General features: G+C 37.3%; 2 protein-coding genes across 8 annotated transcripts in view; one reads left to right on the forward strand and one right to left on the reverse strand.

Annotated features, from left to right (window-relative positions):
- LOC122689687 (probable ATP-dependent RNA helicase DDX4) overlaps window positions 1-13,414 on the forward strand; it is a 437,080-nt gene extending 423,666 nt beyond the window's left edge. For 4 of the 5 annotated variants that reach the window (XM_043896325.1, XM_043896326.1, XM_043896328.1 and 1 more), the window contains 5 exons: window positions 149-294; window positions 9,123-9,222; window positions 9,994-10,264; window positions 11,500-11,610; window positions 12,263-13,413. In XM_043896325.1, coding sequence (XP_043752260.1) covers window positions 149-294; window positions 9,123-9,222; window positions 9,994-10,264; window positions 11,500-11,610; window positions 12,263-12,349 — 715 coding nt within the window. In that variant the 3' untranslated portion in view covers window positions 12,350-13,413. Of the gene's footprint in view, window positions 1-148; window positions 295-9,122; window positions 9,223-9,993; window positions 10,265-11,499; window positions 11,611-12,262 lie in introns of all 5 variants that reach the window. The other variant, XM_043896324.1, reaches the window with a different exon arrangement.
- LOC122689685 (probable ATP-dependent RNA helicase DDX4) overlaps window positions 1-19,607 on the reverse strand; it is a 727,334-nt gene that overhangs the window by 534,572 nt on the left and 173,155 nt on the right. The gene's annotated exons all lie outside the window — the stretch shown is intronic.

The following is a 19,607-nucleotide window of genomic DNA, read 5'->3' on the forward strand; positions in this document are numbered from 1 at the left end:
ACCATCTCTTATTATGACTGTTATAATCTGGCTTATAAATGTTATAATCTGGCTTATAAATGTTGAAGTAACACTTGAGAAATTCAGTGAATATTATTAGCATTAATAGAAGAGAATAAGTTAAGGAATACTCTTTTTGTCTTTCAAGGTTGGCTGGGAAGTTTTTAAAGTCAAATTATTTGTTTGTTGCCGTTGGACAAGTGGGTGGCGCATGTACAGATGTTCAGCAGACCATTCTTCAAGTTGGCCAGTACTCAAAAAGAGAAAAACTTGTTGGAATTCTACAAAACATAAGTATATCTTATGTTGATTATCTTTTGTCATGATTTTGATTTTTACAAAAATTACTTTTAGAAATGACTTTAAGACTATTTGGCATGAGTTAAATAAGTTTTCACTGTTTCTTCTTCCTCTAAAGTTCTGTTTATTATGATTTGATTCGTCTATGGGATCACACAGAGTTGGACACGACTGACGTGACTTGGCAGCAGCAGCATAGTCCTTTCTCCTCTATAAATGTTAAAAAAAAATAGGAGGAGTTTGAGACTTTTAACAGTGCTTGACCAAAAACTATTCCAGCAGAAATATATATGTTCTTGTTTTAGAAAATAGAAAGCTTTACATCAAGCTCTATTTACTCCACTAAAAGTACTATCTTTGCTGTATTTCTAATTCCCAGTTTTTGCTCTCTAAGGCTTCCTGTATTCACATAGTCAAAGACTTTTGGAGCTAGAAGGGACTTTAAAGGTCTAATTCTATTCCTTACAATGTTAATGAGAAACTCTATCCCTCCCTTCAAAAAAGCCAGTTTATATGGAAAGTTGTATTTCTTTGTTTGATTGAGATAGCTTTGGTTTGTGCCTAGAAATAAAATTTTATAATATGGCCATTTTAATATTTTTTGTTGCCTCACAGGCTAAATATATTATATGGATCCTTTCTCCTCATCCTCCACTTTAAGTGTCTGTTTCAGTTTGAAGTCAGTGTTAGGACTGGGGAATAAAAAGGCAAGAAGCTGTCTAATTTCCAACAATAAGAAAAAGTTGATTTAGAAACGCTTTTAAAAGGCTTCTAGTCTTCAGTTTTTTCTGAGTTTTATATAAAAAAAAACTTTTAAAAACCAAATATTCATCTTGAGTTTGAGAAATGTTATTAGTTTTACTTCATGATATGTTTCATAGCATATACTGTTGCATGCAAAATAACATTTGCTGTGGGCCATATACTATTCTGATTGTTTTACATGTGTTCACTCATTTAATCCACAAAACAACCTTCTGAGGGTGGGGTTTGTCATCATTTTAAGATTGTGGGCACTGAAATACAGAGATGTCAGATAACATGCCCAGTATAAATTGAAGTTCCAAATGCAACAGGAGATAAGTAATACATGGTTTTGCTGAAGTTAGAGCACATTTGTAGTATAATTATCTTTAAGACTTTTTTTTCCATTTATTTTATTAGTCGGAGGCTATTTATTTTACAATATTGTAGTGGTTTTTTGCCATACATTGACATGAATCAGCCATGGATTTACATGTATTCCCCATCCTGATCCCCCCTTCCACCTCCCTTTCCACCCGATCCCTCTGGGCCTTCCCAGTGCACCAGCCCCGAGCACTTTGGTGCACTGGGAAGACAAGTGCTTAAGACTTTTTATATGTGAATTTATGGAATGAAGTTTGAGAATAATTCAGCTGAAGATAGTGTTTCAAAAGTGCTGGTTTCCCTTTGGGAAACCTTTGAGGTCAGCATGTAAGCACTATTGGTATACTTCTATATTATTTGAAAGGGTAAATGTTTTATAGTTCATAATTTATTATTCTTGGTTTCTTTTTACTTTGCATAGAAATGTTATGCTGTATATCATATTTTATATGTTTTTGTTCATATAAATTTATCTCTTTTTCTAATCATTAACTTAAATCAGGTAGCTTTCCTCTTCTGCTTTTAAAATGTATGGGTTTAATTATTTCATAGTAGTATCAGTTCAGTTCAGTTCAGTTCAGTCGCTCAGTCGTGTCCGACTCTGCGACCCCATGAACCGCAGCACGCCAGGCCTCCCTGTCCATCACCAACTCCCAGAGTTCACTCAAACTCATGTCCGTCGACTCGGTGATGCCGTCCAGCCATCTCATCCTCTGTGATCCCTTCTCCCCCTGCCCCCCATCCCTCCCAGCATCAGGGTCTTTTCCAGTGAGTCAACTCTTTGCATGAGGTGGCCAAATTATTGGAGCTTCAGCTTCAGCATCAGTCCTTCCAAAGAACACCCAGGGCTGATCTCCTTTAGGATGGACTGGTTGGATCTCCTTGCAGTCCAAGGGACTCTCAAGAGTCTTCTCCAACACCACAGTTCAAAAGAATCAATTCTTCAGTGCTCAGTTTTCTTTATAGTCCAACTCTCACATCCATACATGACCACTGGAAAAACCATAGCCTTGACTAGACATTGTTGGCAATGTAATGTCTCTGCTTTTTAATATGCTATCTAGGTTACCAACTGCCTTTTTCATAATTTTAAATGAACAGGTTTCATAGATGTTAGTGGACTCATTAATTACAAAGGGAACTAGTAAGATGTTATAGCCAGTTCAGGGGAGAATTCAAAGAACACATTTATGTGTAGGATATCAGGAAGACTAAGATGAATTTATAAATAGATGTAAAATTGATCAATATCCACAAAGTTTAATAATCTGTTACATTTGAGGGAAGATTTTCATTTGTATTTTTATCAATAAGAATCATTTGCATTGCTCTCAGTTGCAGTAGAGGTATAAAACAAAGGTAGTAAAAGGTACAGACAACCTTGAAGGGTATGCTGATCAGTATCAGCTTTGCTCGTTTCAGAGTCTTCAACACTTTTTTCTGACAACCTGTATTCCTACATAGTCACAATAATCTCAGATTATTCTTGATCACAAGAAAGGCTGGTCTCATTATGTTTGGCCTATTTTCAAACAGTGCAGCAAGACTGTTCCATAAGAAAGGCCTCTTCGAGTTTGTTTCGCAAATCTAGAACCGTACAATATTGAACAACTCTGAAAGTCACAAAATTAACTTCTAGATAGTTTTCATAAGAAATCTGAGATTGAAGTTGTAAAGGTCTCTGAAGAATAGGAAACTAAGTCTAAGATACTTTTCATATACCATTTGCTGAACCTAGAAATTTAAGTGAATTCCTCTCTTCTAAATTTCCCCAGATTTTTAATGTAATTGATTCTTGTTTCATTGAATCTGTCATCAGATTCTATCTACTTTTAGACTATAAACAGTTCTAGAAATTATCCTCAATCCAGTGATCTTTGCAAGTTGTCAGAATGTCAGTTTGCAGCCTTCTCACCTTGAGGTATCAATAGTTTGAAGTGCCTGAAACAGTGCTTTCCCAGAAGACTTGGAGTCTGTTCTTCTTCACTGGTGATAGAAACTCTCTGGTTTATAGAAAGTCTTTGGACAAGCATCAGAACAAAACAGAAACTGTCTGTAGTTGACAGAGAATGATTGTGGTTAAGTTATTAGTGATTATTGTTAAATACAGAAGATCTGACGAAGGCTGAAAATAAGAATAATGCTACAGACAAAGAAATTTGGTTGTATGGGGCAGTGTACCTCTGAAATATACAGAAAACCTATTTAGAGATGTTTCATAAGTGTCTTGGTCAGTGTTTCTCCTGAACTTTAAAAACAATATTATGAGCAGCAAGGGAATTTACATAATTCTAGGGACTTCTCATGAAGTAAACAGTTTTGAAATGTATGAATAACATTTTACCTATGCATTTCAACCTCGGGAAAGCTTAATGTCTTCTGATACAACAGTTCTTACCACACAACTCTTCAAAAGTAATAGCATGCTATACAAGCTTAATTATTTATTAGCTTCTCTTTTATTTTATATGGTGAAATAAAAAGCCTATCTTTTCCCTGGGGTTCTCTGAGAAATCTCAGGAGTACTTTAGGCAGATTTCTTCTTCTAAATTTATCAGTTCAGTTCAGTTGTTCAGTCATGTCCGACTCTTTGTGACCCCATGAAGCGCAGCACGCCAGGCCTCTCTGTCCATCACCAACTCCCGGAGCTTACCCAAACTCATGTCCATTGAGTTGGTGATGCCATCCAACCATCTCATCCTCTGTTGTCCCCTTCTCCTCCTGCCCGCAATCCTTCCCAGCATCAGGGTCTTTTCAAATGAGTCAGCTCTTCACATCAGGTGGCCAGAGTAATTGAGTTTCAGCTTCAACATCAGTCCTACCAATGAACACCCAGGACTGACCTCCTTTAGGATGGACTGGTTGGATCTCCTTGCAGTCCAAGGGACTCTCAAGAGTCTTCTCCAACACCACAGTTCAAAAGCATCAATTCTTCGGTGCTCAGCTTTCTTCACAGTCCAACTCTCACATCCATACATGACCACTGGAGAAATCATAGCCTTGACTAGACGGACTTTGTTGACAAAGGAATGTCTCTGCTTTTTAATAAGCTATCTAGGTTGGTCATAACTTTCCTTCCAAGGAGTAAGCGTCTCTTAATTTCATGGCTGCAGTCACCATCTGCAGTGATTTTGGAGCCCAGAAAAATAAAGTCAGCAGCCACTGCTTCCACTGTTTCCCCATCTATTTGCCATGAAGTGATGGGACCAGATGCCATGATCTTAGTTTCTGGATGTTGAGCTTTAAGCCAATTTTACACTCTCCTCTTTCACTTTCACCAAGAGGCTCTTTAGTTCTTCTTCATTTTCTGCCATAAGGGTGGTGTCACCTGCATATCTAAGGTTATTGATATTTCTCCTGCCAATCTTGATTCCAGCCTGTGCTTCCTCCAGCCCAGTGTTTCTCATGATGTACTCTGCATATAAGTTAAATAAGCAGGGTGCCAGTATACAGTCATGACATACTCCTTTTCCTATTTGGAACCAGTCTGTAGTTCCATGTCCAGTTCTAACTGTTGCTTCCTGACCTGCATACAGATTTGTCAAGAGGCAGGTCAGGTGGTCTGGTATTCCCATCTCTTTCAGAATTTTCCACAGTTTATTGTGATCCACGCAGTCAAAGGCTTTGGCATAGTCAATAAAGCAGAAATAGATGTTTTTCTGAAACTCTTGCTTTTTTGATGATCCAGTGAATGTTGGCAATTTGATCTCTGCTTCCTCTGCCTTTTCTAAAACCAGCTTGAACATCTGGAAATTCATGGTTCACGTATTGCTGAAGCCTGGCTTGGAGAATTTTGAGCATTACTTTACTAGCATGTGAGATGAGTGCAATTGTGCGGTAGTTTGAGCATTCTTTGGCGTTGCCTTTCTTTGGGATTGGAATGAAAACTGACCTTTTCCAGTCCTGTGGCCACTGCTGAGTTTTCCAAATTTGCTGGCATGTTGAGTGCAGCACTTTCACAGCATCATCTTCCAGGATTTGAAATAGCTCAACTGGAATTCCACCAGCTCCACTAGCTTTGTTTGTAGTGAATCTTCCTAAGGCCCACTTGACTTCACATTCCGGGATGTCTGGCTCTAGGTGAGTGATCACACTATCGTGATTATCTGGGTCGTGAAGATCTTTTTTGTACAGTTCTTCTGTGTATTCTCGCCACCTCTTCTTAATATCTTTTGCTTCTGTTAGGTCTAAATTTATAGCTGATCTTAAAAAAGACAAAATCAAAAGTTGCCAGAAGAGAGTTGAACATTTTACTAGTGTAAGATTACTTAGTTCTTAGGCAGTAATTTAATTGAAGTGACAAAGCATTTAAAAATAAGAGTAGAAGATAACGTGGTTATAAAGAACAATAGCTCTTTCATAAAGGTCGTTTTCTCTTTAAACAACCAAAGACATAATAAAGTCAAAAGAATCTCTGCTATATAGGCTGATTATAAGAGAAAGAAGAAAGAAGAACCTTTCATATTGTAAGTAAAGGCATTAAACAGTAAATCAGGAAATAGTTCCGTGCAAATTGATTGAATTTGTTAACATTTTAACATATTTCATCCTTTTTTTTTTTCTTTTTTTGGGGGGCTTTCCTGGTGGCTCAGTGGTAAAGAATCAGCCTGCAGTGTAGGATACGCAGGAGACGGTTGTGATCCCTAGGTCACGTAGATGCCCCCTGGAGGAGGACATGGCAGCCCACTGTAGTATTCTTGCCTGGAGAATCCCATGGACAGAGTTGCCTGGCTGGCTACAGTCGATGGTGTCGGAAAGAGTCGGACACCACTGAAGTGACTTAAGACAAGCACATAGCTTTTTTTTTTTAATAGTCACATATTATAAACTGGTATAAAATTCAGTTTCCAAGTTTTATCTTTCATTGTGCATTTTTCACATTCTGGAGCAAACTGACACTTTAGGACAAAATGAATCCTTCTCAGGTTCCCTGAGATGCTCTCAAGGAGTCTGTGAGGTAAAAGCAATTTTCATAATTATACTAAAATTATTTTAACATGCAGAATGTTCCAGTAAATATTTAAAAATTTTTTTGGTTTTAGTGTTCAGGGTGGTAAATGTTAGTTGTTACAACCCATGTAGCTAAAACTCTTTGGGATTGTTGATAATTTTTTGAGTTTAAAAGAGTCATAGACCAAAATTTTGAGAGCTGCAACTTTAGGGAAATTTTGCTTTTTCTTTCCTTGAAAAATAAATGCAAAAACAGTTTATGTTTCTTGGTCAATATTACTCCTAGTATAGTCTCGACCACTTAGGTTAATTATTACTTTTAACCAACGTTCACTTCTGTTTCATAGAGAAAACTAGAAGTAGGGATGGACAGTTGAGAGATACCATACAGAGACATTGAGGCTGACTACCAGAACTCATGAACTTTCTATCCTACTTTCTACACCACACATATCCTTTTACACTTAAAGTAGCAAAATTCAGTATCTTCCTTATTATGACTCAAAGATATTTCCTCTCTATAATATATGAAAAATAACAAGCAAATTCTATCCTAAATATTCAGTGATTATCAATTTAATTAACTCAGTATAGTCTACTGTTTTAACTTAACCATAAAGCCAAAGATCCTGGAAATTATCTTCAGATGACAGTATGCAAAACAGTAGATAATGTTGAATAGTCAGTTTAGTTGAACACAGATTTACATTTTCATACAGTTAAACATTATGTAGAATATTAATTTGATTGGCAAATCTTCATACATTAGAAAAACCCAAGTAAAGTAAGATATGTTTGTTTTCTACTTAACACTGATAAATTGGAGCAAGGACATGCATATTTTTAAAACCAAAGTTATTAAGTTAGTCTTGTGTATCAAAAGTTTCACTTATTTATGAGAACTTGGAATCTTAAAATATTTCTGCTTAGTTGCTATAGGAAGAGTTTTTAATTTGATATAGAGTGGGTGCTTAGTTGCTTCAGTCGTGTCCCACTCTCTGCGACCCTATGAACCATGGCCTGTCAGGCTCCTCTGTCCATGGGATTCTTCAGGCAAGAATACTGGAGTGGGTTGCCATTTCCTTCTCCAACAGTTAGAGTATTGTGAGTCAATTTCTCTTATTTTCTGGGAATTTTAGATTTCTGGAATTTTTAGAATCATAGTTTTTAGAATTATGGATTTCTATAAATTCTCTAATTTATCTGTGTAAACCAGTCAGAATTGAGCTCCTTTAAGAGGCTTTATGTTTGTTAATACTTGTCCATAGAGTATTAACATAAAGATTATGTACAGTGGTAGATAAAAATCTTTCTGAATTATAGATACATAAAGAGCTGATAGCTTCAGTTCTGTCGCTTAAGCCATAGGTCAAGAATGTACACAGAAATACAAAAAATTGCAATTTGCCTACCAGAGCTAGTATTCTTTTTAGATTCTTAATTAACTTTAGTTCATAATGGACCAGCAAAATGAATCCTGTATTATTTTTCACCTCACAGAATAAGTAGTTGTAATTCATTAATCCATCTACAGAGATCACAAAATGGTCTGATCATAAAACTAAATTTTCATTATCTCTGCCACTGAAGGGATATAGCTTATTACCTGAACGAGAAAAAAATCCGAACTTTTTAGTAGAGGAAAAAACAGGGAAAGTGTCAGCAGAGTTAAATTTTTATTACCATTTTGGGATTCACACTGGGGGACCAGGAAAAGATGAGATCAGGGCTTTAAGCTGCATAGTAGTATTATGTACCTGACTGTATCAAATGAATCAGTTGTGGCATTGGGCATCTTGATGGATGATCTCCAAAACTGTTGAAAGATTAATTTTTGATAAAACATAAAATGATGACTCATTAATAAAATGACTATGTCTCAAGGATATAGCTCATTTATTACTGTGAGTATCACTTATTCTCTTGATTTCCTACCTGGTTGTCTGATATCTGAGATTAAATATCACCTTTAAAACCTTCCTTTCTTGCATTCCTACTATGTCACTTAGGAAGTTCCATTCAGTATCTTGCCTGGAGAATTCCAAGGACAGAAGAGCCTGGTGGGCTATATATAGTCCATGGGGTCACAAGGAAACAATCGGACACGACTGAGCGACTAAGACTCACTCCAGTTGTTCAGACACAAAAATATGAGGCATCTTTGGTTTCTTTCTCCAGTGTACATATCTGATCTGTTAGCAGAGTCCTCTTGTTTCTGGAGAAAGAAATCAAAGATGCCTCATATTGGGGATTAAGGGGTTTGAATTGAGATAATGTTGAAACACAGAATATTGTAGAGTTTGTCAGCCCTGGGTTGAATGCAATTGTTATGAATGCCTCTGGCAGTCAAGGTAGAATAAAAGAGTCTATGACCATGGGACGAACAAAGATGTTTATTTATAGAGAGGGAAATGAAGGGCCTGAGCCAAATTTGGAACTGCTAAGAGTTGGCAGGTAGATATCATTTATCTTTCCCTAAATCTCTACTTATTGGTTGGCCTATGAAGGCAAAGGGCAAGCAGCTGTTTTTCTTTCTTTTTATTTCTATAGTCATAAAGTAGAAAAAAGTCCTTGTCTCTCGATCTCTGACATTCATCCACTCAGGAAATATTGGAATTGCTCCTACCTATCAGGCCTGAGTTTAGGTGCTGGGAATATAGTGGTGGATAAGACAGTTTCCTACTCACCCTATGCATTTTTTTCTTTTCCTAATTTTGTAATTTGAATGTTTCATTGTCTTGTAGGTGATGAAAGAACCATGGTCTTTGTTGAAACTAAGAAAAAAGCAGATTTTATTGCCACTTTTCTTTGTCAAGAAAAAATATCAACAACAAGTATTCATGGGTGAGTAGGTTATGATGATTTCCTAGTAAGGAGGGAACTTCCATTTGCCATTTGTTAAGAAATGTTGGTATGTTTAACTAGTAGAAAATCCTGGAATTAGGATTTCAAGATCTAACTATTATTCTTCATCTTTTAAGTTTTTATAAGAACCAAGTGGCAGGGATGGGTGAGTTAGAAGTATCTTAGGTTTCTCATCCTGATTGTCAATCGATCTCACTTAAAAGTCTCTCTGATCCTTAGATCTAGGTGTTTATTCAGCTAAATCTATTCCATGCTTGAGATTTTTTTTCATTGGAGTCCTCAAAAATGTTGTATTAACACAATTTCATTGGCACTTTACTAGAAGATCTAAAATATTAATCAGTGAATATGTAGAATTCAGAGATTATACTTTTAAAAAATCAGTAATTTTTGAGAAAGCATTTGATCAGGTAGTTGTTTATTTTTTGTCAAAACTAGAAAGAGTTTATTAGTGGGTAAGATTTGATGTTTGTCATGTTTGGGTCTGTATTTTGGCTGTAGGTATTAGCTGTCACCTTACTTCATCTGCAAATGGGGTTAATCGTTCTAACCTCAAAGTGTTATTGTGAGAATTAAATGATGACTTAAAAGAAATTAGTATAATACTTTGTATGTAAGAAGTAGACATTAATGTTAAATGTTGCTATTTTTTTTTACTGTTATTAAAAAAATCTATCCGTTGAACTTTAATGGTTCTCTTTAATAATTTTCTTAAGGACTGTTCTAATACATGCTTTGCTTTCTTTCAAGTGATCGTGAACAGAGAGAAAGAGAGCAAGCTCTTGGAGATTTCCGCTGTGGAAAGTGCCCCGTTCTTGTTGCTACTTCAGTAGCTGCACGAGGGCTGGATATTGAAAATGTTCAGCATGTTATTAATTTTGATCTTCCTTCTACCATTGATGAATATGTTTATCGAATTGGGCGTACTGGTCGTTGTGGAAATACTGGCAGAGCTATTTCCTTTTTTGATCTGGAATCAGATAGCCATTTAGCACAGCCTCTAGTGAAAGTGCTATCAGATGTAAGTTTTTAACTTTTAAAACTGAATGGATAGTGTTCTTGCCTTGTCATTGAAAGCGGACATTTTATATATATGGATTTTCAGTTCAGTTGCTCAGTCATGTCCGACTCTTTGAGGCTCCATGGACTGCAGTATGCCAGGCTTCCCTGTCTATCACCACCTCCCAGAGATTACTCAGACTCATGTTCATTGAGTTGGTGATGCCAACTCTGTCGTCCCCTTCTCCTCCTGCCTTCAATCTTTGCCAGGATCAGGGTCTTTTCCAATGAGTCAGTTCTTCACATCAGGTGGCCAGAGTATTGGAGCTTCAGCATCTGTCCTTCCAATGAATATTCAGGACTGATTTCCTGGTTGACTGGTTTGATCTCCTTGCAGTCCAAAGAGACTCTCAAGAGTCTTCTTCAGCACCACAGTTCAAAAGCATCAGTTCTTCAGCACTCAGTTTTCATTAAAGTCCAACGCTCATATCCTTACATGACTACTGAAGAAACCATAGCTTTGACTAGACAGACCCTTGTTGGCAAAGTAATGTCTCTGCTTTTTAATATGCTATCTAGGTTGGTCATAGCTTTTCTTCCAAGGAGCAAGCATCTTTTAATTCCATGGCTGTAGTCACCATCTGCAGTGATTTTGGAGCCCCCAAAAATAAAGTCTCTCACTGTTTCCATTGTTTCCCCATCTGTTTGGCATGAATTGATGGGACTGGAAGCCATGATCTTAGTTTTCTGAATGTTGAGGTTTAAGCCAACTATTTCACTCTCCTCTTTGACTTTCATCAAGAGGCTCTTTATTTCTTCTTTGCTTCCTGCTGTAAGGGTGGTGTCATCGGCATATCTGAGGTTATTGATATTTGTCTGGGCAATCTTTTCATCCAGCCCAGTGTTTCTCATGATGTACTCTGCAGATAAGTTAAATAAGCAGGGTGATGATATATAGCCTTGACGTACTCCTTTTCCTATTTGGAACCAGTCTGTTGTTCCATGTCCAGTTCTAACTGTTGCTTCTTGACCTGCATACAGATTTCTCAGGAGGCAGGTCAGGTGGCCTGGTATTCCCATCTCTTTCAGAATTTTCCACAGTTTGTTGTGATCCACACAGTCAAAGGCTTTGGTGTAGTCAATAAAGCAGAAGAAGATGTTTTTCTAGAACTCTCTTGCTTTTTTGAAGGAAAAGTAAACATGTGAATCTTTTGAGACTTTATGCATGTTGTTTATGAAGTTAATTTTTTTTTTAAGGCTCAACAGGATGTTCCTGCCTGGTTACAAGAAATTGCCTTTAGTACATATGGTCCTGGCTCCAGTGGTAGGACAAGAGGAAATGTGGTTGCATCAGTTGATACCAGAAAGGTTAGTTGAGGGGGAAAATTTAGAAATTGGCTTTTTGTTATTTACTCTTTGTAAATGTTGCGCTTAATATTGTGAAGTAACTATAACAATAACTTAAGCCATTATTTTCAAGCTTGGAAGATTAATGTTTCTCTAAAAATTTTATGTACATATATAGTTTTGGTCTTAAAGGGGAGGAATTTAATTTAATTATGCTCAAACACTTTCCTTTCCCATTTTAAATTCTAATTTAGGATCTTCTGAGATTTTTGTAGTAATTCTTTATTTTTTGAATTCTGACCACATTATTAGGTAAGATGAGATAATAGCAGTGTGGTTACATATCTTTTCTATTGTGTCAGTCTAGGCAACATAATTTTTATACAGAAACAATGGGCATACTAGTCATTAAGTATTTATGCTTATTCATTAAAGTGAAGAGCTTTGTTTTTCCATTTGCCAAAACTATTGGCTTACATTTTTTTCTTGAAATAGTCTGCAATTTAAACTTCCTAGGTTGATATGGACCTTTTGTCAAATAGATTGGAGTCAGTGAGAATGAAATTTTTTGTTTGGGGAAGAAATGGTAGACAGCTTGAGTCCTTGCTATCAGTCTAGGTAGTGTAACTTTAATGCTACATAAAATTAAATGTTTGTTTGTTTCTTTTTTAAGAATTACCTCCGCAGGAGCTCTTTGAACACAGCAGGGTTTTCTTCATCACAAGCTCCTAATCCAGTAGATGATGAGTCATGGGATTAAGACGAAAATAACCAGCAAGTCTGTGGTACAGTTGTGATGCAGAGAAGAAAGTAGTTTTGATTTTTGATTTTTTAAAACAGAAGTATGAAACCTTGCATCTCCTATCCTTCTGTTCGTACTCCCACCCTTAAAAAAAAATCCTTACTGACTAGTTATGTGAAATGCTAAAAGTTACAACGATGCAATTACTAATACAAATGGTGTTAACCAGAAAGATTAAAACATTCTAAATGCCTTGCCTATTTCTATTGTATTCTTCAAGGGTTTTAGACATACTTCATGTCTAAATGCCATGTCTTAGTATAGTGTTTATTGATCCTAGAGCAAACAGGATTATAGGATACACTTTTGGTTAAACATTATTGGGTTCTGTTTTTGCTTAAAAGGAGCCTTTAAACAATAGTGTGTCACTGAAATGTAATGACATGATTTTCATGATAGAAACAGTGAAAGACAAGCTTTTAAAAGCAATTTTGATTTTATATCATCAGATGTGTGATAAACATGGTTGAATGTTTGCAACGTGAACTCTGTACTCAATGATACAACTGTTTGTATTTATAACATACAGACTTCTCCTTAAAAATAAAGGATGATGCTGTTCTCTAGAAACCTCCCACCCTCGCCTTCTCCCTGATCCATGTCAATGTATGACAAAAACCACTACAATATTGTAAAGTAATTAGCCTCCAACTAATAAAAAGAAATGAAAAAAAAATAAAGGATGAAACTCTTTCCCCCCTAAGTTTTCCAACAGCACTTTTAATTTTTCTTGTTACAGATTATAGTTCTCAACTCTTGTATTTTGAAATTTTGAGTCTTGTGAAGCCAATGAAGTGAAAAGTCTTATATAAATTGAATATGTATAATACACATTAGTACACAGATGCAGTAATGAAAATCATTCTTTCAGCTCAACCTATATCAACAGAAACAGTGTTGTTCACTCTTGCTATAATTAATTTTTTGATATTTTAATATTGAGGGTGAAAACTTTTTTTCACTTCCCCCATTACGTATCTTAAATTTACTGTGTCTACGTGTACCCCAATGTTCATCGCAGCACTGTTTACAATAGCCAGGACATGGAAGCAACCTAGATGTCCATCGGCAGACGAGTGGATAAGAAAGCTGTGGTACATATACACAATCGAATATTACTCAGCTATTAAAAAGAATGCATTTGAATCAATTCTAATGAGGTGGATGAAACTGGAGCCTATTCTACAGAGTTAAGTGAGCCAGAAAGAAAAACACCAATATAGTATATTAACGCATATATATGGAATTTAGAAAGATGGTAACGATGACCCTATCTGCGAGACAGGAAAAGAGACACAGATGTAAAGAACAGACTTTTGGACTCTGTGGGAGAAGGCAAGGGTGGGATGATTTGAGAGAATAGCATTGAAACGTGTATATTATCATATGTGAAATAGATCGCCAGTCCAGGTTCGATGCATGAGACAGGGTGCTCAGGGCTGGTGCACTGGGATGACCCTGAGGGATGGGATGGGGAGGGAGGTGGGAGGGAGGGTCAGGATGGGGGACACAGGTACATGCATGGCTGATTCATGTGAATGTATGGCAAAAACCACCACAATGGTGTAAAGTAATTAGTCTCCAATTAAAATAAAGAGTAATAATTTTTAAAAAGACGGAAGAAGGGCAAACAAAAACTTACTGTGTCTAGATTGTAAGAAATTCTTACTAAATCATTAAATAAATGAACCAAAATATTAACATAAAGCAAGTGAGACATAAACACAGGGGGACAAAAATAATCTGTTTCAAGTGTATGTTATTATTCACTTAAAATATCCAAAGCAGCATTTCCTGAACATGTATGTCTGGTTATAAGAATTTTGGCTAGTAAAGGAGGCATTGCAATTTAAAAGAGGAATGGAACATTCAACAGATTCATCTGGGATAACCAGATGCCTACCCCCATGCCATATTAAAAATCAACCCTGTGTGACATGTAAAAATTACAACTACAAAAAAATACAGTTAAATATTAAACCTTTGACTTGGGAATGAGAGTTGACATTAAGCTCACAGGACAGAAATCATGAAGGAAACAAGGAATAGATTTGATCACAACAATATTACTTGATTATATAAAAAAGGTAAACAGAAAAGGAAAAATATCATTATGACTATAGTGGATTATCAGCGTATAGTTATTTATATATGTGGGTCTGTAGGAATACCGTTAGACAAATACACAAAGAACAGACAACTCAAAATGAGAAGTTTAGTTAAAAAGAATAAGCGACAGAAATTCCCTGGGAATCCAGTGGTTAGGATTCCGTGCTTTCACTGCCAAGGACCTGGGTTTGATCCCTGATTGGGGGAACTAAGATCCTGCAAGTGAAAAAGTAAACAGGATATATTTAACTTAATACTGTGAATCTCACTTCTGGGAACGGCTAAATGAAAGTGTTTGCACTGTTAGTTGTTTTTGTCTGTATGTCTTAATTGTCTCTTCCAGTTTTGTTTACAAAGAGAATTTATAGGTCATTTCTTTGTTTATTTCCTCAAATAGCTTCTTGGTCATAGCCTGATTGCCTTAAAACTATTTTGAGTCATGCTTGGTTTATCAAATTTACCATCAGAGCATTACTGAAACAAATGTAAAGAGAAAGTCACACATAATCCGACCATCATAACAAACCAACTGTAAATGTCCAAGTGTTCATTTACTTTCCTTATTTCTGAGTATAGATTTGAAAAATTTCTTTAAAAAATATCAAAGTAACAGATACACATATGACTAGAAAATAAAATTCTGTAGAAGGATTATAACAGAGCAATATCCTGCTGCCTCTCCCTTTCTAAATTGCTATTCCATATCCCACGGTTTACTGACTGTGCATGGTAAAGACCACTCACCTCATGGTCCCTTCTTTGGTAACCTTTTTCCAATTTTATTGAGATGCAGTTAATATATACCACTGTGTAAGTGAGGGCATATAGCATATGGTTTTGCTTACACTGTATTGTGAAATGATTACTGCAATAAGATTAGTTAGCATCCATCATCTTATAGTAGATAAAAAGAGAAAAGAAGAAAAAAAGTGATAACTTTAATATAGTTGGAAGTATACTTTGTGAGATGATAAAGACACCCTACTTCTGTTTTTACACTGCAACATCTGTAAACTATACATTTACATTTCCAAAGTTAACATCTGCATTCTGTGACAAAGCTCTCTTGTTATATCTACAAGTTGGTTCTAAAACTGAAAATCAGTAAGGTTTACATTATATAATTTGTTCTCTGCATGGGCCAGTTAACATGGTCTGATTATCTTTCCTTTACTATTTATTCAATTTTGTCACCTCTGTGTTTCTAGGGATGATTACTATAAATATTTCACAGGCCAATTTGCTTTAATTTTGGATAAACTCTTAGAGCAGTTTGCTTACCCTATAGTTCCATTGTCTTTCTCTTTTTGGGAGAAGAAATACGTGCTTTTCATCGTAATATTTTCTGTGCTCAGAATTAGTGTCTGGAAGCTAGATCCCCAAAGATGTTAATGTTCTTAAATTTTATAATGAGTGGACCTTTCAATTCTAGAGTATTTGGTGTGCTTTGCAGATCATACTTTTCTGACTCTGGGAGTGTGTTGTATTTCTTTGATAATTTTTCCTAGATTTTCTTTGTTCTTTATGGAACTCCTGTTGATATTAATCAGATGCTGCTGCCGTTGCTGCTAAGTCACATCAGTCATGTCCGACTCTGTGCGACCCCACAGACGGCAGCCCACCAGGCTCCCGTCCCTGGGATTCTCCAGGCAAGAATACTGGAGCATGTTGCCATTTCCCACTCCAGTGCATGAAAGTGAAAAGTGAAAGTGAAGTCGCTCAGTCGTGTCAGACTCTTCGTGACCCCAAGGACTGTAGCCTACCAGGCTCCTCCGTCCATGGGATTTTCCAGGCAAGAGTACTGGAGTGGGTTGCCATTGCCTTCTCCAATCAGATGCTAGAACTACAAAATTAATCTCTAAGTCTTCTGTCTTTCATGTTTTTTCATCTTTTTGCTTATGTTCTGGTAGAATACTATCTTTAAATCTTTTTTATATACATTTTTTAGCAATTATATTTTATTTCCAATAGCTCTCTTATTTTCTTTTGTTTTTCCAAGTGTTGCTTAATAGTGAATTTTCTACTTCACTGATGCTTGTTTAATCCCTGGAATTTAACCTGAGAAATCTTTTTTTTTAACATTATGTATTTGTTTTCCTGCTGCTTGATATCAGAAATCTTTAGCCTTTATCAACTTTAAGTTGTTATGGTATATAGAATGCTGGCTTTAGGCAAATTCAGTAATCTGTTCGTTTTTGTGCCTTTCCTGCCAACTGCTAGAGTCTAGTGACCTCTCCTCCTCTATCTGTTTATTGAGGCCTCTTCTCAAGTGAGTGCCTAGTCACTTTTGTCAGTAGTGTCCAACTCTCTGCATTGCCATGGACTGTGTAGCCTGTCAGGCTCCTCTGTCCAGGTAATTTTCTGGGCAAGAGTACTGGAGTCGGTTGCCATTTCCTACTCCGGGGATCTTCCCGACTGGAATTGAATCTGTGTCTCTCCAGTCTCCTGCATTGAGAGGTGGATTGTTAACCACTAGCGCCCCCTGAAAAGGCATAGGTTAAGATGTGAATAATAAAGCTTAGATTTTCTTCCCTTGAATTGTTTGCATTTTAAAACTGCAGAGTCAAAGGTTCTGGCCCAGAGTAAAGAAGCTCAAAATGTAGAATGTCAGGCATCAGCTGTACAAAGGAAGGTTTGGAAATAATGGTGATGTTAGTAGAGAGGAAAGATGAAGAGTGGTCCTGATTTCATACTGGGTACATGACCCGTCCAGCCCATCTGTCCGTTAGGGTCTTGGGTAGAGTAGTGATTGTTTTCTGATTTAAGTTTTCAGCACTGATAACATAGGGCAGCAGCATTGGACAGAAGTTCACCCCTTCTTTACACTTTAACCTCCTTTACACCCCTGGCTTTACATTTTGTGCTGTTCCTGTAATCTCTTTATTGGTCCCCTAACTGGGGAGAAGAGAGCTTTTCATTTTGTTTTGTGTGTTCATTATAGATTTTAAACTATGTTTAAAATGGCCATGTTAAAATTTTCAGCCACACGCCAGTGTGCATGATGCTGTAGTTGGCACTTAACGTTCAGTGTCGGCTTTAGATTTCCCTGCCAGTGTCCACGCAGAACCGGGAACCTAGTACCTCCTTAGGAAAAGCCCAGAATGGACCTGTATTATGTCCCACGATGCTAGTGGTGAGGAAAAGTGCTCTTTTACTATCCGACCAGCAGAGAGCTCAGCCTCGGGGTCAGACAGATGTGAGCGATCAGACAGTTGTGTGTGGCTGTGGTCACTTTGAAGCAGCTGGCGCTGGGAAGCAGCTTTGCCTGCATGCCGGCTTGGTCACCGAGGCAGCTCTGAGCTGGCAGTCCTGCCCTTTCCCGAAGCAGGGCGGTGCTTTGCTCTGCCCGCTGCCGGGAATGACAGCTACTGAGGGCGTGGGGGCGGCGGGAAACTCCCCCCTGGCGCGGAGCCGGAGGTTGGCTTCCTGGGATCCCAGGGACAGGGATAAGCAGATAGGAGGGCGTCCCTGCCGCTGAGAACTTGGTGCTGATTGCATCCAAGTGAGTGTGGGGCACGCCTGCGTGGTGGGCTGGCGCTGCTGTACTCTTGGGGTTCTCCCTTTAGAATCGCGGCTCCTAATCACTTTAGATCACGTTGGTTTTTCGACTCAAGTTTTACTTAAATTTTCAGAGATTTTATCTGTGTTCTGCCTAGTCATGTGCTTAGATTTATCTACCTATGTAATTCCATCCATAGACACAGCAAAAAGGTCAAGGAACCAAAGATTAAGTGAGTCCTGCTTTAGAGACAGTTGGTGGTTCCCTGAGGAATTTCTTGTAAGGAGAGCGGACTGGGGGGAGGGGCAATAAGGTGAATGTGCTGGAACACTAAGGATGCTTGAAATTGAAATGAGCAAATGATTTGTCCTAGAGTTTGGGGTCTGGCAATTTAGGTTAATCCTTTAAGTGCTTCATTAATTGTTTTGCTGTAATTTAGGAGATTGCCAAATCATAGTAGGGCATTGAAATCTACTTCTCTGTGGGGGATTTTGCATGTAAGAATTCCTTGGAAAAGGTTTTTTTTTTTTTTTTTTTTTTTTTTTTTTTCCTTTATCAGTGTTTTCTGGATTTGGAATCGTGTTTTTGTAGAATTCTTTTTCAGCATTCAGGAACAAAGCCCGATTTTTTATTTCCTGTGTATACGAATTTACTGTCCCAAAGTCTTGGCTGTCTCTATCTAACCTGATTTTCTCCTTAGTTTTGGCAGAGGTTCACCATGTGAGGGATGTATTCTCAACAGGTACAAAAACGGTTTAAAATACTCATAAACTTTTATGTATAGGAAGAGACACTCCTGTATATCAAGGTGGGTATGACGCTTCGTATTAGAGAACTAGTTGGAGTAGCCTTAACACTGGCCTTATTCGATGACTTGCGTGGTACCTAGCACTATCAATGATCTGGTTTATCCTTCAGTCTGCTTTTACATAAAAGAAAGACAACAACTGGAGTTTTCTTCATCCAGTGTGCATCCAGTGAAGATGCTACACAGTCAGTGCAGGCAGTTACAATAAAATACTTTTAAAAGAGGCAGCCCTGTGTAAGAATGCAGAGTATCATAAACGTATGCTAGTGCCCTTATATTTTAATGTTCATTTTATTCTAATACAAAAAATCCCCTACATACAAAGAAATTCTATTCCAGGAGCACATTCATAACTCTGGTTTGCTTGTAAATCCAACAGAGTTAGCCGGGGTACCCAAGCAGAACAATCGGCTACACAGGGCTGTACTGTATTGGTTTATAATACTTACCACAAAAACAATACATTAAAAAAATTAAAACACTTTTAGTCTTACAGTACCTTGAAGAGTATAGTATATGTACCACAGCTTCCTTATCCATTCATCTGCTGATGGGCATCTAGGTTGCTTCCATGTCCTGGCTATTATAAACAGTGCTGCAATGAACATTGGGGTGCACGTGTCTCTTTCAGATCTGGTTTCCTCAGTGTGTATGCCCAAAAGTGGGATTGCTGGGTCATATGGCAGTTCTATTTCCAGTTTTTTAAGGAATCTCCACACTGTTTTCCATAGTGGCTGTACTAGTTTGCATTCCCACCAACAGTGTAAGAGGGTTCCCTTTTCTCCACACCCTCTCCAGCA

Source organism: Cervus elaphus, chromosome X (genome assembly GCF_910594005.1).
Source record: "Cervus elaphus chromosome X, mCerEla1.1, whole genome shotgun sequence".
Lineage (NCBI taxonomy): Eukaryota > Metazoa > Chordata > Mammalia > Artiodactyla > Cervidae > Cervus > Cervus elaphus.